General features: G+C 51.4%; 1 protein-coding gene across 4 annotated transcripts in view; it reads left to right on the forward strand.

Annotated features, from left to right (window-relative positions):
• Scn8a (sodium voltage-gated channel alpha subunit 8) overlaps positions 1-24470 on the forward strand; it is a 182578-nt gene that overhangs the window by 154549 nt on the left and 3559 nt on the right. For 2 of the 4 annotated variants that reach the window (XM_076556860.1, XM_076556861.1), the window contains exons 20-26: positions 1608-1781; positions 8070-8192; positions 13584-13868; positions 15939-15992; positions 16419-16556; positions 17417-17521; positions 19680-19950. In XM_076556860.1, the coding sequence (XP_076412975.1) occupies positions 1608-1781; positions 8070-8192; positions 13584-13868; positions 15939-15992; positions 16419-16556; positions 17417-17521; positions 19680-19950 (1150 nt within the window). The remainder of the gene's footprint in view (positions 1-1607; positions 1782-8069; positions 8193-13583; positions 13869-15938; positions 15993-16418; positions 16557-17416; positions 17522-19679; positions 19951-24470) is intronic. The other 2 variants (XM_076556863.1, XM_076556862.1) reach the window with 1 other exon arrangement.

Raw genomic sequence — 24470 nt, forward strand, 5'->3', positions numbered from 1 at the left:
CCTATAAAGGAAAACACTTAACTGGGGTGGTTTGCTCACAGTTTCAGAGACTCAGTCCATTATCATCATGGCAGGAAGCATGGCAGCGTGCAGGCAGATGTGGTGCTGGAGGAGTAGCTGAGAGTCCTACATCTCACAGGCAGCAGGAAGTCAACTGAGACACTGGGCGGTATCCTGAGCATAGGAAACCTCATTGCCCGCCCTCACAGTGACACACTTCCTCCAACAAGGCCACACCTCCTAATAGTGCCACTCCCTATGAGATTATGGGGGGAATTACATTCAAGCTACCACATTGCCCAAACTTCCAAGAAGCTGCTTTATCCAGCCAAGCAGGAAGCTCTTTGACCTCCCAGTAATCCATTCAGATTTTGAACCCCTTAGTGGATTAAAGCATCCTTTTGGTCTCCCCAGGAACAGCTCACTGACACACAGTCACAATTAACCATCACACCTCCTCTTCACACTGTAACTATATAGTCCACCACTGTGCCGAAGGAGGGGCTACTTTGTTCATGAGTTCCATAGAAAGAAAATAGCACTGTGGTTTTCTGCATCAAAGACTGTCTCACTCCTGGGGCCCTCCACCCATATCTGTGGCATCAAGGAACTGAAAGGACAAAAGATCTTGTCAAGTCTGATAAACAGTGTGGGTAAGGTTGTGAGTAACTGGAGCACTCATGTCATCTGAGGAGTGTGAAATAGCGTGCCTACTGTTGCTGGTTCCTCAAAAATGTAAAGGTGTTACCACCAAGTTCTACTCCTAATCATATGGCCGGGCCGAGGTGGTTCAAATCCCAGTACTAAGGAGGCAGAGGCAGGTGAATCTCTGGGTTTGAGGATAGCCTGGTCTACAGAGCTGGTTCCAGGACAGCCAGGGGGCAAAATGTGGAGAGATTGAGAACGCTGTGCTTAGTTAAGAAGCCAGGCATAGGGGTTGAAGAGATGGCTCAGGTGTTAAGAGTGCATACCGCTCTTCCAGAGGACCTGAGTTCAATTCCTACCTCCCACATCAGAGGGTTCACGACTGCCTGTAACTCCAGTAGCAGGGAATCCAGTACCACAGCGTCTGTGGGCACCTGCACTCATGCCCACACACCCATGCACAAGCACCCACACGTACACACAGACACGTGATTAAAAAGAAAATAAATCTCTTGTTAAAAGAAGCAACAAGGCACAAAGAACATGTATTCCTATGAAATGTCCAGAAAGCGCAGATTAGTATACCTAGGACCAACAGGATGTGGAGGCAGGAGGATGACAGCTGGAAGCTGTGGAAGTTCTCTTGGATAATGAAAATGTCATCAAGTGCTGTGATGGCTGTTTATCCTAAAAGCCATTGAATTACACATCTACAGAGCTGGATTATATGGGGTGTGAATTCTTTCTCTAGAAAACACTGGCATGGGAGCTCAGTGGTGGCCCTGCCTACGCAGGGCCCTGGGTTCAATCCCCAGCATCCCTAAATAAACCAGTAAATAAGCAAAGCAGGGAACAGGGGAGCAGAGTGGAGGCGTGGGACCTGACGGCGGGCAGTGTGCTGTGGGAGGAGCTGCCATGCTGGCACACTCCTGCTGGTTAGGCAGACATTGCCTCTCTTCCAGGCCTTCGAGGACATCTACATTGAGCAGAGGAAGACCATCCGTACCATCCTGGAGTATGCAGACAAGGTCTTCACCTACATCTTCATCCTGGAGATGTTACTCAAATGGACAGCCTATGGCTTCGTCAAGTTCTTCACCAACGCTTGGTGCTGGCTGGACTTCCTCATCGTGGCTGTAGGTGTCCTGTTTTCCGTTTCTCACCCTTCCTAGCAGGAGCTGGGGCTGGCCAGGCTAGGTTAGCAGTCGGCACATAGCTGTGGGCTTGAGGGAAAGTCCTCTGGAGACCCTGTATTGTCCCAGGGACTGGCCTGTTCCTCACAGCACCGGGCCTGCCTTATTTAGATTCAGAAAGTCCCGTCTTTACCCTGGACACCAGAAGGTTTTGCTCCCAGACAGCGGGATATCGCCTTTCTGCTACTATGAGATGGGATTCTGAGATGAGGTGTGATGTTGGGATGAGGTGGGATGTGGGGATGAGGTGAGGTGCAGGGATGAGGTGGGATGTGGGGATGCGGTGAGGTGCAGGGATGGGGTATGGTATGGTGTGGGGATGAGGTGAGGTGCAGGGATGAGGTGGGATGTGGGGATGTGGTGAGGTTCAGGGATGAGGTGGGATGTGGGGATGAGGTGGGATGCGGGGATGTGGTGAGGTCCAGGGATGAGGTGGGATGTGGGGATGAGGTGGGATGCGGGGATGGGGCACGGTCTGTCACTCATGTCCATGCCCGTAGATGTTTCCCAGAAGTGTCCGTCAAGCCACTCTTCCTGGGAAGAAGGCCTGTGGTGTTGCCATTTCTGCTGTGATCACCAAATGAAAGCTTTCCCCCTCCAGGCTGACTGACCCTCCCCAAGGCTTCACGACTGTGAGCCGCCATATTGTTTTCAGGTTGGAGGCAGTGGCATCGTTGGCAGTTTCTCACTGCGCCAGTTCTTGCCCCCCCCACCTCACTAACCATGACTGTCTTCCTCTTTCTGTAGTAGCTAAAATGTTTCTCTTGCAGCATTTACAGAAAGAGTGCGTGAGAATCACGGGACCAGAGCTGTGGAGAGTTTCCCCTGGTGCTGAGAAGGGCTGGAAAGATGGAGGGGCTGGGGGCTGGGGACTGGGTGGGCCGTGTGGCAAACTGCCTGTGGAATACCTCTGGGACCTAGGGCAGGTCACCTAGAAAGTCTTTTTAACTCGTGTAGCAGGAGCCCAGGACTTCCACAGCAATGACTTTGGCTTCATAAATGCACCCCCTTCCCATGTTAGTGACCACTTTGAGACCTGTCATTGTGGCCATGTCTGCATCTGGGAGCCAGCTGTCTTGTTCAGGGTTCTCTAGGGAACAGAACTTACAGCCCGAATCTCTATATACAGAAAGGGGATTTAGTAGAATGACATACAGGCTATGGTCCAGCTAATCCAACAATGGCTGCCTATGAACCGAAGGTCCAAGAGGCTGGATGTCTCAGCTGGTCTTAAATATATCCCAGAGTACCAGTAGTAGGCTCCAATGCCAATAAAGGTATGGACTTGCTAGCCTTGTGAGAGCAAACAGGCCAAGAGCAAAGCTTCCTTCTTTCATGTCCTTATCTAGGCTTCCAGGAGAAGGTGTGGTCCAGATTAGAGGTGGGTCTTCCTGCCTCAAAGATCTGGATTAGAAGTGGATCTCCCTACTTCAAATGAAGCAGAAAGCCCTCACAAGTGTGCCCCTCCATTTTAGGGTTTTAGTTAATTCCAGATGTCGTCAAGTTGACAACCAAGAACAGCCTTTGAGAAGATATGTAAATAGGGTGAAGAGGCCCACCTGCAACCTTAAAGTAAGCAATAGGCATGGCCCCAGGGAAGTAGGCAGGTCCTTGCAGTTAGTAGACCTGGACACCTAAGCAGCTGTGGATTCCAGCTTGTGGGGAAGAGTGTAGAATGGTGTCAGAGACTAGGCTGCCTCTCTTCCTAGAGAAGGGGAAACACATAGTAACTCCCCAGGGCACCTCGACTCGGGAAGATGCCCACAGAGCCCTTCCTCTCTTGGGCTCACTGAGGGCCACTCAGATGGATAGGTCCACGACCTGTTCTAGCTGCCCAAGAACTGTGATGTGGAACCGAGTTTCTCTTTTCCTCCAAACCCCAACTTGAACCAGTTCCTCTTTGGGCTGAGCAATCCCAGATCCAAGGATGTGGTCAGATAGGTCACGCCACACACCCCTGTACCCAAGTGTGCTACTAGGCACATTCACCTACAGATTGCCACTTATTTATCAAGTGTTTTCTTCTTATATTAGGCAGAAAGAAGGTAAAGCAATAAGATAGGCATATGAAAGCCGGGCGGTGGTGGCGCACGCCTTTAATCCCAGCACTCGGGAGGCAGAGGCAGGTAGATGTCTGTGAGTTTGAGGCCAGCCTAGGCTACAGAGTGAGTTCCAGGAAAGGCACAAAGCTACACAGAGAAACCCTGTCTCAAAAAACAACAAACCAAAAGGCATATACTAATTGACTATAACCTATCAGTTCCTCTAGCTTTTGGAATTGCTGGACTGCTCACATTGGCTCTGAAGATTATAATCAGCATGAGTTGAATGCTGTGTTCTGTTTGGAATTGCCTTAGTTTATAAGGAGTCCCAGAAGGACAGGCAGAGATGGCCCCAGCCCTGGAGAGCTTCTACCAGCTTCCACAGGAACTCTAACCTAGCTCTAGACCAAGGTAACCCAGGCTGTGAGAACGGGGCTCTCATAGGAACCACACTCTTTGACCTCTTCCCTCTGTCCATTTATTCATTTGTCCAATGTCTATTGAATATCCATGGCGGGCAAAGCCTGCTCCATGTTGTAGAGAATATAAAGAATATCAAACCCAGTTGCTTCTCCGTCAGAGCCTAAAAAGATGAAACACACACCCAGAGGCACAGCCTGCTGTGTAGGGATACCCTCCCCAGCGATGGTGGAGATTGTCACTCTTAAATTGTGGACGGATAGTCCTAGCACTCGGGAGGCAGAGGCAGGCGGATCTCTGTGAATTGGAGGCCAGCCTGGGCTACAGAACAAGTTCCAGGACAGCCAGGGCTCTTAGACAGTGAAACCTTGTCGGGGGGTGGGGGGGATGTGGATGGAAAATAAGGCATTGATTGGCACCCAGATAACTAGACCTGCCAAGAGTGTTGCTGTCCACTGAGGAATGTGTCTCGTTCTGTGGACATTGTAGAGCTTGTAGCTGTAAATTTTAGGTCCTAACTTAGCACCATATGTGCAACACTCTCCCATCTCGCCCACTGGTGACTTCGTGTCAGAACTAGTTGTTATCTCCAGGCCTGCTGCCCTGAGAGAGTCTCATTTTCCCCCACCGTCTCTCAAAGCCACTGTAAGCTCTGCTTTTACAGGGCCAGGAGGAGAGTCCAGGTAACAGCTTAGATAGTTCTCTTTATTAGTCAGCCATGCGAATTCCCAAACAGTCCTGTTTTAATTTTTCAGGTCTTTGTCTACGTCGGCTTATGTGCCCTGTAAAAGAAATCTATCATCTTTCTCCAGGGGACGTTTTCCCATTGCTGTCAGGGGTTAGCTAGCACATCTGTTCAGGAATGGGAACCTCAGACTGACCTTGGCCTACTGAAAACATTCTCTCCTTGGAACGCCCTTTGGAGACGCCGTCCAGTGTTGGCTTCCTTCTCTGCCCACATGGCCTCATTTTGTCTCTTTATCGCTGCTTCTTTTTTCTTTCTTTCTTTTTTAGGTTTGATTCCTTTGTACACTTGAGCAAATGTTCTGATTATGTCCTATAGGAGTTTAACTGGAGACCCTGGAGACCGAGAGAGCCGTCAGCTGAGGAACAGTCCAGAGGAGACCCTTGCTGATCTTGCCTTGTAGATCTTGGCTCAGTGGAGCAGCTGAGCAGATCGCCTTTCGCGGCTTTCCAGCCAGCCTCTTCATTGGCCTCTGTACCCCTCTACCCTCCCTCACACTGTAGTGTCCTTCTTAAAGTTCCCATCCTCCAGAGCTGGGGTCTCTCTGCCTGGCGTGGGGTCCCTAGACACCTGTCACCTGCCAGAGCTTCACAAGGTGACGCTGGCGCAGAGGACTTTTGAGTTGAAATGGGGCAGCTTACCTTCAGGTGTCCCCATTAAGACCAGCTAACAGTCAGGCAGTTGAGACTACTTGGGGTTAAGGTTGGCTTGCGGGTTGGAGAAGTGAGTCGGCAATTAAAAGTGCTGGCCGCTCGCTCTCGTAGAGGACCCGAGTTTAATCTCCACCACCCGGGTGACTCCAGTCCCAGGGGAATGACAAGACCCCAGCCTCACATGCATGCACCCACGCACAGGCAAACACATAATTTAAAAAGAAAATCAGTCTTTTTGTAAATTAAAGAGAATAGTTGGCTTGTCCTGGCCATAGTAGCCAAGAGACAGCTCTATATAAATTTGTACTAATTGTTATAAATAAAAAGAAAGCGATAGGTTGGCTGCTGTGTTCTAGATCAGGGTTTGGAGGCCCTTGACTTGAGTGAAGATCAACCTTGCACCACCTTCACGGAACATGGAGCGCCTAACAGGGCTGTGCCTCCTTCCTCTAGCTTTGAACACTACCTAGGACTCGACTCCGTAGAAGATACCAAAGCTGAGGGGTTATGAGTACGTGTACACGTGGGCTTGCACCTATTTTAAAGTTGACTCCTTTAAGCCTACTTCCTATTATTTCATTCTGCTTCTGTCCTCACTAATCCTGGTACTGAATTATAAAATGTCTTCTTATTTAAAAAGAAAAAAAAATTATAGCCAGGCTCGGTGGCCTTTAATCCCAGCACTCAAGAGGTAGAGTTAGGCAGATCTTTGTGAATTCAAGACCAGCCTGGTCTGTAGATTGGGTTCCAGGACAGCCAGGGCCACACAGAGAAACTCTGTATCCAAAAAAAAAAAAAAGTTGTTTTTTAAATGTTTATGTATGTAGCTTAGTAATAAAACACTTGCCTAGCATACACGAGGCCTGGGTCTAATCTCCAGTTCCAAACCACGCAGAAAGAGGTATCTGTGTGTGTGCACAAATGCATACTTCAGAGACACAGAATGAAAACAAGCTAAGGAAGAGACCAAAAGCAGCAGATGAAACTAAGTTGTAGGTTTTTTTCTCTTTTCTCACTGGCTCTGGCTTTGAGACGTTAATCAAAGTAGACTTATAGCTCCCACTCCGGTAGAGGGGATATCTTAGCCCATCCCAGAGTCATGTATAGATACAATAGGCCTTGACATGAGAAAAAGGCTGCTATGAGAAACCCCAGGCTCCGACATTCTCAGATATGATTGGGTGAAGGTATGTTCAGTGCCCCCAAGGAGGCCCCCATCTTGCTCAGGTCAAGCCCAGGCAGCTCTGGGTGAGGCTAGTACCCAGTTTTGAGAGTCATCCTGATAATAGGAGCAAGGTAAGTTTGCTCTTGGGAACAGGGAGGTGTTGACCTGAGTCTAGGCCTGCGGTCTTCACGCCAGGATGTCAGCAGTTCAGCTCTGGGCGGTTCAGACATTGATGATGTGTTGAAATACTGCCATGTCACCTGCATGCCGGAGATAGGTCTCCATAGCCTGCCCAGGGAGACCGAGCACCGGCCCAGGTTAGCAGTGTGCCTCTCATCCTGGCCTCCGAGCTACCACTGACAGCAGAAGACCCTCTCCCCGGGAATTCTTCCAGTTATTAGTTTAAGGAGGAGAATAACCAAAGACTGTCTTGGAACTGGCAGAGGCCAGTACACTTGGAGCTGATCTGGAAGGGAAGTTATAAGTATGGATTTGGTTCCCGTGGCCACGAAGGGTGACAGTTGGGCTTAAAAGATGGAGGTTATAGTTAAGACCGAGAGGGGACTGTGTAAGTAGCCAGAATCCCACCGAGGAGGCTCCTGGGAAAGACAGTCACCTGTGGAACTTACTGACCATGCTTCCTTTGTTAATGTAGTGGCTCATCCCGTTCTCAAATGATTTCTTGTCAACCAGGATAAGAGAGCTTGTCCCTGTCGGAAACTCCGTGGTGGCTGAGCTGAGGAGGGGCAGCTGGTGTGGAGTGTCTGTATTTATCTGTATTCTTTTCCATAGGTACCATTAAGTTTGTCTGGCTTAATTTAATGGGAACTTCTGGGAGCCGCAGACTGTAAAGGGCGAGGGTAAGGTTCTTGTCGTCCCTTCAGGCTCCTTCAGTGGGACCTCCTCCTCCTCCTCCTCCTCCTCCTCCTCCCCCCCCTTCCCTCTCCCCTTTCCAACTGCGTGTGTCCTGCCGCCTGCCCCTCACCCTCTCTTCCCCCTGTTTCTCTCCTCCTCTCTCAAACGCCTTTCCTTCCAGGTTTGAGTCAAGTTGAAGTAGGCAGCCGGTGTCACCCACTTCCTCTGCTGGGGCCCCGGGCTGTTAAATCAGTGCTAGGGGTTTATTCTAACACTCCGGAACCTCTCTTCTCTTCTCTTTTCTTTTCTTTTTTTTTTTTCTTTTCTTTTTTCTCTTCTGTCTCCGTGTAGGTCTCTTTAGTCAGCCTTATAGCTAATGCCCTGGGCTACTCGGAACTAGGTGCCATAAAGTCCCTTAGGACCCTAAGAGCTTTGAGACCCTTAAGAGCCTTATCACGATTTGAAGGGATGAGGGTAAGCTATTAAGAGCAGCCGATCCTTCTGCATGCCAATGGAAACTGTTACAGCATGCTAGAACTGATCACATGGTGGGAAGGTCATTCCAACACAAACTCTGTGATGCAGCCGCTGATTGGACTCTCCACTTTCCCCCTGGCACCTGCCCCCCGTGTGCAGGGGAGTTGCATTAAAGCTGCCTCATCACATGACTACCGGCCCCGCCCCCAACACTGTGCGGCTGCAGAACACGTTAACACTGGCTCCTCTCATCTGGCCTGGCTTTACCGTAGCACTCGGGGCGGCTTTCTGGGCTGTTGGATTTATAGGGAGAATCACCAGGTGCAAAGAAGGGGAATTCTAATCCAGAGACCCACTGAAAAGCATAGGTCGAAGGCAGGCAGAATGCTGGGTAGGGGCAGCAGCCGGATGGGGCCTGTGGCCTTGAGGTCACTGAGGAAGCAGCCAAGGAGGGCCCTGGAGACAGGGTGGCAGGCTTGGAACTGGGGACGGAGGGAGCAGAATTCGGCGTGATCCCGGGAGAAGAGATGCTTTTCTTTCTGTTCTGATTCCTCTTATTGCACCTTGTTGTTCTCAGCCCAGTCCCATAAGGACTGGCAGCCTCTGTCTGATGGCGAAGCTTTCTCCTCACCCCTACCCCCCGCCCACGCTCTGTGGTCCCTGTCTCACTCCATCAGAACAGCAGACAATGCGAGGTGACTGCATATCAGCTAGTTCTGAAATTTCTTGAGACCCCTCCCTGTTCCTACTTGGACGATAGATACACTCCCCAAGTCCAGACACGCAGGGCTTGTCACCTGCCATGTAGAAACAAGGCCTTCTCTTTTGACGCCCTTTCTTGTCTCTTTTGGTTTTAATGATTGTTAGTGTGCACAGATGTGTGCACACACGCTAAAAAGTTGTCTTCTAGAAAACCACACGGACAGCCAGTTTGGTGGTGGTAGCTGCCCTGTGCCAATCAGAGGGGCCGGTTTACTTACGGGGCCCAAGAAAGCTCACTTCACTTTAGACGTTGCACACATGCAGGAGAGCAAGCCAGAGGATGTCTTTAAATGTGCACATGTCCGAGCGTAGGCATGACAATGGAGCAGTTGCAGTGGTCCACGTGACGTAAGACTGACGGAGACCAGGACAGCGCTGCTGTGCCCGTCCGTCCTCTGTGACCCTAGCCACTAGTCCACAGCTGTACAGGAAGGTGAAACTCTTGCAGGGTCTTAGGAATTTTATTATTTTAGAGTATTAAACAAATGCTGTCTGCCTCGAGTTTATTCTGTAGCACAGTGACGGTTCCGCTTACTAAACGTGAACCTTCAGTAGCCCTCCGGAAGCCTTCTGCAGGAAGGGCAGTTCCAGGGCATAACTTTATTCTAATTGAAGAGGAATTCTAGGTCTTGCTCCCACGAGTAAGAGAGGTCCCAGCGTGTGGGTAAGCCAGACACCGTTCCTACCGTGTGCTGCTTCCGTCGATGATGGAAATGGCCACGGTGTGAGAAGCAGGACTAAGATGCCTGTCTCTGCTCCCCCACCTGCCCGAGTTTTCCATAAGAGAATAAGCCTGGGTAGTTCTAGAGTTAATAGTCCACCCGGTGGCGGGAAGCCTCTGGACAGGGCGCAGCCACGACCATTCCTTCAAAGGCATCGATTGCAGTACTGAGCTGAGTCCCTAACAAGGGCCCCGGGCCTCCTAAAGGAGGTCGCCACTGCCTACAGACTGCCCCCAGCATGCCCAGCTGGCACTAGGAAATCTCTCCATCTGGCTGTTCATTCCTGTCACTGTGTCAAAAGCAGTCGTCATGGACCAGCTGGAGGCATTTGCTCAGAGAAAGTGGTTTGAGTTCCAGATGCAGGAATCCTTCCGGTGACCTCCCCTTCCCCCTCCCCCCCCCCCCCCCGCCACTCACTCCTTCCCTATCTTCCCTCACCTCTCTCTCATTTGCCATTCCCCCCAAAACTTGGACCTGCCAACTCCCAAGTAGATAAGAAGCCCAAAGTCCAGAATAGATGATCAGCTCAAGAGGGAGTTTCATTTTTAAACTACCTAGCTGTTTTTGGTTAAGGTAATATATATATGGGCCACTGAGAGCCCAAAGCTGCAAGTTGAAGCAGTAGTCCTCAGTGTGGGGAAGGGGCAGAGATGCCACTCTCCGTCAGCGGCAGTACTAACTGGTCTCTTGGGCAAGCGAAGAGAGCTCAGAGGACCTGCCCTGGGGCCTGCCAGCCCTTCTCAGGAAGAGTATCTGCAAGATACATGCCAGCTACATGTACAGCAAGGTACCCAGCAGTACCTGTGTTTGTTCAAGTAGGATTTCCCATGGGGTGTATGTTTTCATTCGGTAGCTTGGCTTCTTCAACATGCCAGCCTTTGCAAGATGCCACCTAAAACTCAGCTAAGAAACCGTGACACACTGGCCATCATCCACGCAAATGGGCTTCACTGTCACTGTGCTGCTCCGGTCCTAGGCTCCGCCCTTCACCTGAAGGGAATGTCACCCTAGCTGTCCTGGGGTACTCACGTCAGTCTCCTCTCCTTCCTCAAACCAAAGACCAGAAATGGCAACAGCCCTGCTGTTGGCAAAGGAACAGCCGTCCCTTGCCTCTCTCTCCTCCATAGTGTGTACCCTTCAGACCTTGCTGTTAACTCCGAGGGGTTTACCGCTGTGAAACATGCATGCATCTCTGTTGTTGGTACATAGTTCTCATTAAAGCCATGTTCCCTCTGCCAGATGCTCAAAGCTATCTCACAGACTTTGCAGAGTTTTATGGGCGAGAGTAGTGTCCTGGGCAGTCTGGGGATGGTAAAAATGTAAGCATTAACATCCAGTGGGGTTTTCTCATCAACTAAGTTATATTTGTATCAGTCGCCAAGTATAAGCTGCCTTCAAAAAATGTAACCTGTCTTACAGGTTTCTAGAACTCAGCCTTGATTCTGTGTCTAAGCTGTAGAAATCTAGCTTCTACCAGTGATAGATTTCATCATGATTAGGGCAGTGTGACGGACCCAGAGAGCAGAGGGCGCAATGCAGTGTATCAAGTGAGAACATTGTCATTAGGAGGGTACTGTCCAGGAGAGGGGAGCCTGGTTTCTTGCCTTGTGGCTGTTGAGAACACCACGGTGCCAGTCCTTCGGGAGCACAGTTCATTCTGCTCCACAGCTTAGCACTCAGTGTCCAGTGTCCACAGCAGAGAGAGGCCATGAGTAAATTCCACCAAACCTGTTGACTGGTTTATTTGTAAAACTAAGGTGAGGAGTTTTCCAGTAGTTGTGATTAATAAATAAAACTATGCCAGGCGGTGGTGGCGCACGCCTTTAATCCCAGCTCTCAGGAGGCAGAGCCAGGCGGCAGATCTCTGTGAGTTTGAGGCCACCCTGGTCTACAAAGTGAATTCTAGGACAGGCACCAAAACTACACAGAGAAACCCTGCTGCAAAAAACCAAAAAACAAAAATAAAATAAAACTCCACTGCAGAGGCCAAGACTATGCTTAGAGGAAAAGCCCTTGCCTAGCATGTGTGAGGCCTTGGTTCAGGTCCCAGCACTGAGGGAAAAGTACATTTTACAGATACCTCTTATTTGATAGGATTTTTGTATCCTGTGAGCAGTGAGGCTCAGATTAGCCGCAGACTTGTGAAACAAAGGTTCAGAGAGATCACCCCTGGTTAGCTAGTTCTCCCTTGCTCTAAGTATCTGGTACCTGTAGTTTACTGTAACATGTGGGCACCTTTGTAGACCAGCACAGACCGAGGTTGACAGGAGCTGGGCAACACCCTGTAGTGGGAAGGATTCACAGAGCAGACGACAGGCTGGCTGGCCGTGAAAATCCGGCATCTCCAGGCTCCCCCCCCCTCGGGGGGAGCAGCTCTCTGCCCCACACCATGGTGCGCCCGAGCTCCATTGTGACGATGCTACCACACACATGAGTTAGCGCAACCTGGCCAAATCTGCTCCTGCTGTTTGGAAGCAGCTGTCCATTTGCGGATCATCCCCTTTTCCTGTTCCTTTCCACATTTCATGGCTTTTTGATGCTCCCACCAAAAGGTGAAAACTATAGAGTGAGGAGGTAAAAGTCACATCCGATTATCCAGCACTTTTAATAAGTGCACAGAATAACATGGAGAATCTCCAGAATAAAGAATTCTGGGTGCCCTTGCTTGAAGGATTAGACATTTGTAGTACTGACTATTTGGTCTATAAGAGATTTCTTGGTCTGAGAGTTAAGAAACAACTGCCTTCCAGTCTAAACACCTTCATGCATGAATTGGAGAATCACAAAATGAATGATCTAGAAGGGAGAGAGGCGCCAGCTATTTTCAGCATGGGGCAGAGCAGATGTCTTCTCGGCCATGTCTTCCATGAGTACAGTCTGAGGCTGAAGCTGTCGAGACAGCCTGTCTGGGCCTCAGCCGCTCTGGGCCTCAGCAGCTCTGCTCAAGGCATTGTTGCCCCACAACCGCCAATGTTTACTTCGTAAGCTCGGAGCCGGGCAAAAACTGATGCAATGGGAGGTGCCGCCTGGCTGCCTCCAGCATAATGCAAAACCCAGGAAACTTCCACTCCTAAAGGCTCTTTGTTTTTCTAACTTAGTTCCTGAGCTTTACTTACTAATTTTTTTCAACAGTATGCCAGTCTTTTTAGTTTCAAGAGCAGTGATCTAACCCAAAATCATCCAGAAAGCTTTAAGCCATTTTGAATTCTAAAACTGTGAAGAATGAGTTGAGGCCTGGACCGAGCAGAGGCGTAAGAAGGCAGCGGCAGAGCAGCCAAGAACCTTGAGGGAGACTCGCGTCTGCTCTGATTTATCGAAACTGTTTGGTAGAGGGAATATAGCTTTTTCTTCTTCCTTGAGCCTGCAAAATCTGCATGCTCAGCTGTTGCCTGAAAGAGATAACTGCCTTGCATAGTTGTAAGACTCCGTACGGTGCTGACCCAGAGGGCGGCACTCTGACTCTGAACAATTGTGTCTTGTTTTTCAGAGGGGGAATGTCTGTTGAAAGGCTTCTCACTTGCAATTGCTCAGATCTCCCTGAGGGGTGTATTTGGTCAGTTGAAAAGGAGGGAGACTGGACTAAGAAATCGTTTTTTCTGGTCCCAGGTTGGTGCTTAGAAAAAAATCAGTCAGCTTGAGCAGGGGAATTTGTATAAACTGAAGTAAAACACAACTTATTAAAATTTACTCAAATATAGTACAGAGACTTAGACATCTGGGGTCCTGCCTGTGGACCTGTCCAGTTAACACCAGTTGCAAAAAAAAAAAAAAAAAAAAAAAAAAAAAAATAGTGTTTCCTTGCCAGAAAAGCCACAGAAATATCATTCCCCTCCTGGAAACCAAAAGAATGTGCCTTTCCACTTCCTGCCAGCACTCAGCAGCCTCCCTCCCCCTTCCAATGCAGGTGGTGGTGAATGCCTTGGTGGGCGCCATCCCCTCCATCATGAATGTGCTGCTGGTGTGTCTCATCTTCTGGCTGATTTTCAGCATCATGGGAGTTAACCTGTTCGCGGGAAAGTACCACTACTGCTTTAATGAGACTTCTGAAATCCGGTTTGAAATTGAAATCGTCAACAATAAAACTGACTGTGAAAAGCTCATGGAGGGCAACAACACGGAGATCCGGTGGAAGAACGTGAAGATCAACTTTGACAATGTGGGGGCAGGGTACCTGGCCCTTCTGCAGGTGGTGAGTGTGACTGCGCAGATGACCTTCTCAACCCTGCTCCCAGAGTCAGGCTCACTCTCCGGGGCTCTTGATACCGTGCCTTCCCCAAGTCAGCTTCGGGGAAATACCTTTCCCCTGGCTTCCCTGATCTCACGGGAGAACCTGCTGAGCGGCCCCTAGAAATGCTGCAGTGGGAAAAGGTGCTAGAGCGGTGGTTCTCAGCCTGGGGGTCCCGACCCCCACGGGGTCGCAGATCAGTGTTATTTACCAGTAGTAAAGTTACAGTTGTGAAGTAGCAATGGAATGATTTTGTGGTTGGGGGGGGTCACCGCAACATGAGGACCTGTCTTTAAGGGTCACAGCATCAGGTCCGTGTTAGACGGACCGTCTCTCCCCGAGGCAGAGTGTGCAGTTAAAGGGGAGATGATGAATTCAGAGGCCAATTTGATAGAGTAGGAAGCCCTGGGGACAGTTTTGCTGAGGTGTACTAAGGATTGGCCAGGGCTGCAGCTCAGCCCCGGACGTGGGTGGGGGTGGGGGTGTCGTTCTGCCGTCCCTCGCTTTCTTGCCCCCTCACCAATGCTTGGACCATTTGTTGGATGAGACTGTGCTGCAGGGAGAGTTGGTGAGGCTTTGCCTCGGGCAGGGGTGGAGCTGGCACACTAACGTGTCCTGGATGTGTAACTCGAAACGGATCGCTCAACTTCTGTGACCCTCTGGTGAATCTAGATAACGATACCGTGTCTAGTTATTAAGAGAATTTGTGATTAAAAAATATCTCAGCACAATGCTTAGCACACAGTTAATTAAGGTAACTGTTATTCCATGATTTTGTTATTACCATGCCTGTGTCATTCAGTTGTTGTTGGTTTTAAATGTAATAGTGCAGCAAAGCGCCCAGCCCAGCTAACCATGAGACACACTCACTGTTCGATGCAGCAGAAGGGAAGTTATTGGGATGCTCTGCATTCCTGTCCCATGATGGTGCCTTTGCTGGCCTGTCACAGGTTAGGAAGTTGGGGCTTGGGAGCTGGAGAGATGGCTCAGTGGTTAGAGCACTGACTGCTCTTCCAGAGGACCTGGGTTCAGTTCCCAGCACCCACATGGCAGCTCACAACTGTCTGTAACTCCAGTTCCAGGGGACCCATGGCAGAAACACCAATGCACATAAAATAAGTTGGCACTCCTTGGGTTTAGAGCCCTTGCCTAACATGGACAAGGCCCTAGGTTCAATCCCCAGCACCACAAAATAGTTAGCTAATTAAAGAAGAAATAGGTTGAGCTTATGACTGGAATCGGAGCGGCGCCAGAGAGTCAGTGTGCAGCCAGCCGCTCGTGCAAGTGTTCACTCCCAGTGCGTGCAGCCAGCCCCTAGTGCAAGTGTCTGCTCGTGCAAGTGTTCACTCCCAGTGTGCAGCCAGCTGCTCGTGCAAGTGTTCACCGCCAGTGCGTGCAGCCAGCCCCTAGTGCAAGTGTTCACTCCCAGTGTGTGCAGCCAGCCGCTCGTGCAAGTGTTCACTCCCAGTGCATGCAGCCAGCCGCTCGTGTTCACTCCCGGTGTGCACAGGCCTGTGCTTGCAGCATTGCACAGCTGGTGACTGTCAGGCCGACTGTGTTTTCTACGTCACGCCAGCTCTAGCAGCTGACGGAGAGAAGGCCGCCTGGGAAGAAGCCGGTCACAGGGCTGCCTAGTGTCTTAGTGAGGATGAGTTCCAAGCCTGCAGTCTGCCTGCTTAGTGCAGCTGTGGGGATTTTAGACCCTTGCTTATTGGATTCCCGGCGAAAGAGTGACTCCTTGGTGGCGGTCCAACTTCTCCAGTGGACGGTCCCCAGTGTCGCCATGGGCTCCGCGCTCAGGCCCTGCAGGCAAACGTCAGTCCAGTCAGCGCTGTCTGGGTCGATTTGGTGTTATTTTCAGGGAATCTCAGAGCCTGCTTAGAATCTTCCTCGGTAAAGCGACTCCTGTGTCCACGTACACTGTACCTGCCCATCCTGTATTCTTGCCAAACCTAAGCCTGGCCGTCAGGACCCCGCCTTGACTCCCGACCACTCCCTACCAGGCACAGTCTAATGACTGGCTCTGTTTCCCAGGCAACCTTCAAAGGCTGGATGGACATCATGTACGCAGCTGTAGATTCCCGGAAGGTAAGGACACGGGTGGTGAAACGTGACCGTCTTAAGTGACAGAAAGCGACTGCATGGTAGACCGTCAAGGGAAGAGTGGAGGACCTGAAGTGTCTCTCTGGACACTGACTGCTTGTCCTGTTGTCCGTAGATCCTTTTCCTCCTTGCACACGGGCTCTGCATGGCTGTTCATGCTGTTCACTTGACCCTGGCGGCGGCGGTGACCACCCTTAGGCCCGCCCCTGAGGGAAAGGGTAGAAGGAGCCCTCCCTCCCCCTCGCTTCCCTGTCCCTGATCCCTGGAAGTGACGGTGCCCAGGAAGGACAGGTGGACCCGGGGAGCAGAGAGAACGAGGCCTCCGCCCCCAGTTTGCGAGCCTCAGGAAGGGAGAGCAGGGTTGGCAGCCTTGGCGTGTTTGACCTGACGTGAGTGCCTCTCCCTCCACAGCCGGACGAGCAGCCCAAATACGAGGACAACATCTACATGTACATCTACTTCGTCATCTTCATCATCTTTGGCTCCTTCTTCACCCTCAACCTCTTCATCGGCGTCATCATTGACAACTTCAATCAACAGAAGAAAAAGATAGGTCTCTTCCCCTCCTTGCCAGTGGCCAGAGGTCAACCCAGACGAGAGGCGCTCTGGCCTCGTCTGTAGAGCAGATCTGTCTTTCTCGGAAGCTTAAACCGCCACCCCACCCTAGCGCTGGCCCCTGTGTCCGGCGGGCGCCCCAGCCAACCCCCTTGGCGTGGGGCTGAATCTGGCAGTGTGTGGTTTACCAAACGTTTCCCTGCTTCCTTGCGTTCCCGAGGCCACTCCTGGGGGGCTTTCCACCAGAGGGCTGTGGTGAGAGACAGGGCATGTCACGTGACCCCTGGGACCCGTAGCCCCGTGGGATCTCGAAGCCCTCGGGGTTCATTCCCTCGCTTGCCCCACATGGGTCATGGTTCTTCCAGAGCAAACTGGATGGCAGACTTACTCTCGTTTATACGTTCAGTCTGTCTGGTGAGTCGAAAGAACCACACGTTCCAAATGTGAAATTTCATCAAAAGTGAGTGCCCTATCACAAATCTTTAACACCGGTGCTCAGGAGGCAGAGGCAGGCAGATAGATCTCTCTTCATAGTTCCAGGCCATCCAGGATCACAAAACAATACATTTTTATTCCCCTTGGTGTGACTGTCCTCTGGTCCCTTGCTCTCCACGTCCTGCCCCGAGAGCCTGTGGTCGGACAGTCCTGTCTCACTGCATGGCCTGGCAGACCCCAGACGCCCAAGCTGACACTGGGTAGTTGCCCCTGGAGCGACCCCTGCAGGAGCGACCCCTGCAGGAGCGCTCTCCCCCAGGCTGACCTTGGAAGGAGAGCCTGTCCATCCTCTGGACCGTGGGCGCTCGGTCCAGCCACCAGAGCCGGTTCTAATTCTGCTTCCCTCATCCTCCCTTTACTTTGGAGGTCAGGACATCTTCATGACGGAGGAGCAGAAGAAGTACTACAACGCCATGAAGAAGCTAGGCTCCAAGAAACCCCAGAAGCCCATCCCCCGCCCTTTGGTAAGTACTCTGGGCAGGTGTAGTTTTTTTTTTTAACTCTTTGGGGACCCACCACCCAACTCCCAAATAAAAACCTGGAGACTTATTCTTACTTATGAATGCCCGCCTTACCTTGGCTTGTTTCTAGCCAGCTTTTCTTAAATTATCCCATCTCTCTTTAACTACATTTTGCCTCTGGGTTTTTCACCTTTCTTTATTCTATGTATCTTTCTTTCCTTCTTACTCTGTGGTTGGCTGTGGCTGGGTGGCTGGCCCATGGCATCCTCTCCTCCTTTTCTCGCTCCTCACTCTCTTCCCTAGATTTCTCCTCCTGTTTATCCTCTCTGCCTGCCAGCCCCGCCCATCCTCTCTCCTGCCTTGCTATTGACCATTCACCTCTTTATTAGACCATAAGGTATTTAAGACAGACAAAGTAACACAGCTTCACAGGGTTAAACAAATGCAACATAAAAGAATGCAACACATCTCTGCATCATTAAACAAATGCTCCATAAGCAAATGTAGCACATCTTAAACTAACCCCACTACAGGCAGGCTGGCCGCACATCTGGGTGGAGAGGACACTCTAGGGTCACTGCGGAGGAAGCAGAGAGAAGTGACTGGCTGGCTGCCTGGTGGTGCCTGCTGGTCCTCTCCTAGAGGATCCCCATCCACAACTCAATGAGACGTCATCAGCCAGGGACCGGGGTGAAGCCGGTTTATTAGTGCTTGGCCTGGGCTGGGAGCCCTCCTGTGCGGCAGCACACTGCCAAAGGTGAAGGAAAGTGGCCCTCCTCTCCCTGTTCAGGATTTGGTAGCCAGGCATGGTGGCACCAAGGCAGGAGTGTCACAAGGTAGAGGGCGGCCTGAGCTACATAGTGAGATCATCTTTCAGATAACAAGAGCATTAAGGTTTGGTCAGTATTTTCTCAGCTGCTGTGCCCTAAACATGTGGCAGGAAGGATGTACGCAGGGCCGCTTACATCCCATGACCAGGAAGCAGAGGGGAGGTAGCGAGAGCTGGCTCCTCCTTTGTGCCAGCTGGACCCCGGCCGCCGGGATGGCGCTGCCCATGTTCGGGAGGTCCTGCTCCTTCGCTGGTCTCGGGACAGGCCTCACTCCTCTCCTGGGTGTTCTCCAGTCCAGTCAGCCGCCACTCTGGAACTTTTGAGAGCGAGAATGCTGCCGTTTCCTTCACGTTCAGGCTTTGCACCTGGTGCCAGCAGTGAAACTACAGAGAACAGGAGAGACTGTTTCCCAAGCTCCCTGGATCTGGAAGCCAAGCCGGTTTCATTCCACGTTAAAGTACGAAAATCGTGGGACCTGGAGAGATGGCCCAGCTGAGAACGTGGACTGCTCTTGCAGAGGACCAGGGTTTGCTTGCAGCACCCTGTCAGCAGCTCACAACCACCTGTAGGGACCCGAGGCCACGGTCTCCTCTCCGGGTACACATGTACACATACCATGCATCCACATTAAATGTAAACAAATCTGTAAAATAACTATTATAAACATTACAAATGCATGCACGCTTGCACACGCACACACACGCACACGCACACGCACGTCCGCTCAGATCTGGGCCGGTGGTCCCAGTACACTGGAGTCCGAGGCTTTTGAATTCCAGGCCAGCATGGGCCGCATCGTTGAGTTGCAGGCCAGGCCTAGCACAGAGGGAGACCTTGCCTCCAAGCCACTGACTGTGTTTGGGGCTGAGAGAGACAAGGGCGACCCTCAGCTTTGTGGCTTCAGAGCCGAGATGAACAAGGGAGAGGAATGAGCTGGGTGCTCAGGGAGGGCATGGTAAGTCGGCACTCTCAGGAGTCATCAGGAGAGCTGGTGAAGAAGTGTGAGCGGAGATGGTGACGGAGGCTGGGGCCCGGCTTCCCTGCTCCCTGTGTCGGAAAGGAAGGAATTCAGGACGAAGGCAGCAGCTGGCCAGGAAGAAGGCCTCCCGTGTGGTGAAGTCATGCGCCCAGGAGAGCAGGATGGTGCTTGAGGACTCGCTGAGCCCAGCTACCCTGATGCAGGCTGTCAGGCCCCTGACAGATACTCGGGACGCCGGCCACAGTCCCTGAGCAGGCGACGAGGGCCACAGGAAGGGCTGGGCAGCGGCTCTGTGGGTCTAAAGGTTGCCGTGGACACTTCCCGTGAACACTTGCCTATCTTTCCTTCGCAGAACAAAATCCAGGGAATCGTCTTTGATTTCGTCACTCAGCAAGCCTTTGACATTGTGATCATGATGCTCATCTGCCTTAACATGGTGACCATGATGGTGGAGACGGACACCCAGAGCAAGCAGATGGAGAACATCCTCTACTGGATTAACCTGGTCTTCGTCATCTTCTTCACCTGCGAGTGCGTGCTCAAGATGTTTGCCTTGAGGCACTACTACTTCACCATCGGCTGGAACATCTTCGACTTCGTGGTGGTCATCCTCTCCATCGTGGGTGAGTGGGTGGGGCCCGAGGACGGGCGGGCGGGCGGGCGGGCGGGGCCCAGACAGGGAGGGGGAGACTTCTGAGAGCCGGGAATTACTCAGGGCGGCCACAAGTGCCTCTCATATCCTGCCTGCCGACTCCCCAGTCTTCACAGGCCTGCCAGGCAGATCACATGATCACGTGTCTTCTGAGGGCTCCCAGCCCTCTGGGGTGCAAATGCTGCTGCATGTCAGAGGCAAGAGAGAAATTTGATTTGCTCTCAAGGGATTCAAAGTCTACCAGGAAAGGCAAAAGAAACTTGTTCTTTAAGTGTGGCGGTGGCCTGAGGAGAAGCACACACTCATGGGCACATGCTCACACACGCATACACACTCTCACGCTTGGCTGTAGTGAAGTATGAAGTGGTAAAGAATGACTGGAGACTGTTGAGGTAGACAGCGATTGCACTCTGGGGGCAGGCAGTGGTCACAGAGTGCCGGCTGCTGAGAGGTCACCGTGGGCGAGTGTGGCTGGAGAGTCCTCCCGAGTTGTCTCACTGGGACCTTACAGCGGCACCAGAACTAGCTCGTCTGAACTTCGCTGTCAGCCGGGTCACCCGGTCACCCGGCAGAAGCAAAAGTCAAGGTGGCTGCAAAGTTCATGTTCCTTCAACCTGAAAACCCAGCAGGGGTGAAGTCCTGGCGGGTGAAGAAAGATATGCGAGCTATGGGCTGTCCTCAGGACAGGCTGCCCTCTTGAAAGGCACCCCAGGTGCTGTGTTCCTGCCTTGGTCCCAGAGCATCGCTGGGTGCACCTGGTTTTCTGAGGTTAGTGGTTGTGGATACCACAGCAGATGGCCCCCTCTTAACCCATGCCACCCTCCAATTTTGTCCAAAAATGTGTTAGCGTGTGGAACACTGAGTCATGGGACATTTTTTCCCCAAGGAAAGAATCCCTAAGCTAAATTATTGGCGGTGACAGGGACACCAAGATTCTCTTTTGAAAGTCACTGTGCCTGGTCACCTTCTGAGATGAACCCCAGGGAGTCTGGCAGTGAAGAAGTCTGGTTCCCATATTGTCGGGCTTTTCTTTTCTCTTTTGAAGACTTACTCATGTTAGGTGTGCTGGCACACACCTTTAATTCCAGCACTCTGGAGGCAGAAGCAGGCAGATCTCTGTGAGTTCAAGCCCAGCCTGGTCTACATGGCAAGTTCCAGAACAACCAGGGCTATATAATGAATGAGACCCTGTCTTAAACAAACAAAAAAGACTTGTTTATGAGTGTTTTGCTGCGTGTGTATATATGCACCATATGTGTGCCTGGTGTTTGTGGAGGTCAGAAGAGGGTGTTGGATCCCCGAGAACTGGAGTCACAAGTGGTTGGGAACCAGTGTGCGGGTTCCGGGTACCAAACCAGGGCCTCTGCAAGAGCAGCCAGTGCTCTCAAATGCCGAGCGCCTCTCCAGCCCCCACTGCCCACTTCTACCTGACTGTGTGATTAACAAAGGCTGCTCACGTCTTAACGGAACATGCTGCAAGCCGTGGCCGTTCTGATGTCCTGTGTGTCGATTGACAGTGTCGAGGGAACTGAGGCCCAGACAGGTTCCTGAGACCTGTGGCTGGAGAGCGAGCATTTACCTCTGAGTGAAGCCAGCCTCAGCCAATGCGTGCTCCCAGCTTCTCTGAAACATGTGACCCTTGCCTACTGCACATGGACACTTTTGCCAAAACACTAAAGACGACAGGAAGTGCAGACGAGTCGCGCCATGGTTGTACCGTCCTCTAACACAGCGATATCGAGGCTTTTAACTGTTAATCCATTCAGAAAGGAAAAGCATAGAAATTCTCTTTAAAAGTAAAAGGAAGGCCTGTGAGATGGCCCGGTGGGTCAAGGCCCTCGCTGCCAGGCCTGACGACCCAAACTTCATCCCCATGGCCCACTCTGACCTTCACTTCAGTGTCACATCATGTACACACGGACACACACAAGCATATACAGACACATGCACACACACACAGACAATAAAATGTACATATATATATATATTTTAAAGATTTATTTACTTATTATGTATACAGTGTTCTGTTTGCATGTGTCCCTGCAGGCCAGAAGAGGGCACCAGATCCCATTATAGATGGTTGTGAGCCACCATGTGGGTGCTGGGAATTGAACTCAGGACCTCTGGAAGAACAGCCAGTGTTCTTAACCTCTGAGCCATCTCTCCAGGCCCAAAAAATCTATTTTTTAAGTAAGAGGAGTTAAAATAAATTGGTCTGTGAAGTACCTGAGCGCCCGCTTCATGGTTCTGCTGGGGACACCACTCACCCCTCAAGCCTTTGTCAAGTGCTGTGGGCTCTCTGCAGCCTGCCTGCGTGTATGTGTCTGCTGCAGCCTGCCAGTGTGTGTCTGCTGCAGCCTGCCTGCCTCTGTGTGTCTGCAGCAGCCTGCCTGTGTGTGTCTGCTGCAGACTGTGTGTGTGTGTCTGCTGCAGCCTGCCTGCCTGTGTGTGTCTGTTGCAGCCTGCCTGTGTGTATCTGCTGCAGCCTGCCTGCCTCTATGTGTCTGCAGCAGCCTGCCTGTGTGTGTCTGCTGCAGACTGCGTGTGTGTGTCTGCTGCAGCCTGCCTGCCTGTGTGTGTCTGTTGCAGCCTGCCTGTGTGTATCTGCTGCAGCCTGCGTGTGTGTGTCTGCTGCAGCCTGCCTGTGTGTGTCTGCTGCAGCCTGCCTGCCTGTGTGTGTCTGCTGCAGCCTGCCTGCCTGTGTGTGTCTGCTGCAGCCTGCCTGCCTGTGTGTGTCTGCTGCAGCCTGCCTGCCTGTGTGTGTCTGCTGCAGCCTGCCTGCCTGTGTGTGTCTGCTGCAGCCTGCCTGCCTGTGTGTGTCTGCTGCAGCCTGCCTGCCTGTGTGTGTCTGCTGCAGCCTGCCTGCCTGTGTGTGTCTGCTGCAGCCTTACCTCTTTTACTTACATTACTGGGAAGCAAAGGGGAGGAAAGGAGGCGGCTGTGGGCCTAGCGCCCACCTGCCCCAGGAGATCCACCCGCCCCAGGAGATCGATCACAGTTCTGAGGAGGAGGGTGCCTGCCACTCTCCAGGCTCAGCCTCCTTCCCTTCCCGCAAAGCGAGATTCTTTCCTGGCTTATTTTATTTTATGTGTTTTGCCTGCATGTATATATGTGCACCACATGTTTGACTGGTATCCAAGGAGGTCAGAAGAAGGTGTCAAATTCCCCAGAATTGAAATTGCAGACAATTGTGAGCTACCATGTGGGTGCTGGGAACTGAACCCAGGTCCTCTGGAAGAGCAGTGGATGCTCTTAACCACTAAGCCATCTCTCCAGCCCCAAATTTTATTTTATTATTTTGTGGTGGGTATTTTGTGTGCATGTATGGCCATGCACAACATGCATGCAATACCCCGGAGGCCAGAGGAAGATGTTGGATCCCCTGGAAGTGGAGTTCCGACTGGTTGTGAGCCACCATATGGGTGCTGGGAATCAAACCTGCGTCTTCTGCATGAACAACAAGGCTCTTAACGCTGCGTTATTTCTCCAGCCCCTCTTTCCTGGCTTAAAACCTTCAAATGAGAGACTCTTGAGCTTTCTGCAGCTGAAGTCACAATACTTACGAACTCTTACAGCTAAGAGACACTTCAGTGGTTAAGAGCTTCGTGTGCAGGGATGCTCATCTTGTCTCCTAGCATGTGGAAGGAGAGAGCAGCATTGCGTGGAGAGAGCAGCCCTGCTTCCTCCAGCCCTCCCTTCTGGCCCTTCCGTCTCCGCTCCCTTCTGCAGTCCTCCTTGAAATCCCCTCTGTGGCTCCTCTAAGTCTGCCTGAGGTGGGTCACATAGGCCTGGACACAGAAGGACGCCCGCTTGTCCATTTCTCCCACTTCTGCCTGCAATTCCTCCTGCACCTCCTGCTTCGAAACTGGTGCCTGTTTACACCTTCCAGCTCACAATCTCAGAGCACCAAGTGGAAGGCCACCCTGGACAGCCTCCTTAAATCTCCGAGGCTAACACCCTCGTGAGGAGCTGGGGGGTGAGGAGCAAACCAAGAATAAGATACATCGAAAATGTGTAGCATTAGCAGAATAATTAGGACAGGGAAGTCAAAGGGTATGTGTCGCAGGGGAACCGGGACCTCTCGTTCCCTGTTCATAGTTTAGAAACCCCAATGGCATCGTAGAAAGCATTCAAAAAGCTGTGTGTGCACACACTGAATAAATGGATCTCCCAGGAGGAAAACACAGATCTGCTTTGTTTGGGTCACAGGAAGGGATAATGTAAAGTCATTTTCATCTGAAGGACCAGTCTTGCAGAAAAAAAAAAAAAAATCAACCTCTGAAACCTATACATTAGAAAGATAGTCCTGTATCATCTCCTAACCACAGAGGACACCCTGCTGTTAATGAATTCACACATAGTAGAACTGTAACAACACCAGAGCCGCTGAGGTGTCCGGGTCCTCAGGGGTTAGGTGCTGGCCGCTGTTAAGTTTGCTAAACACGGTTCATGTTGGTGTTCTCTACTTTTCTGTATGTTTAGAAGGTGTAA

Source organism: Peromyscus maniculatus, chromosome 20 (genome assembly GCF_049852395.1).
Source record: "Peromyscus maniculatus bairdii isolate BWxNUB_F1_BW_parent chromosome 20, HU_Pman_BW_mat_3.1, whole genome shotgun sequence".
Lineage (NCBI taxonomy): Eukaryota > Metazoa > Chordata > Mammalia > Rodentia > Cricetidae > Peromyscus > Peromyscus maniculatus.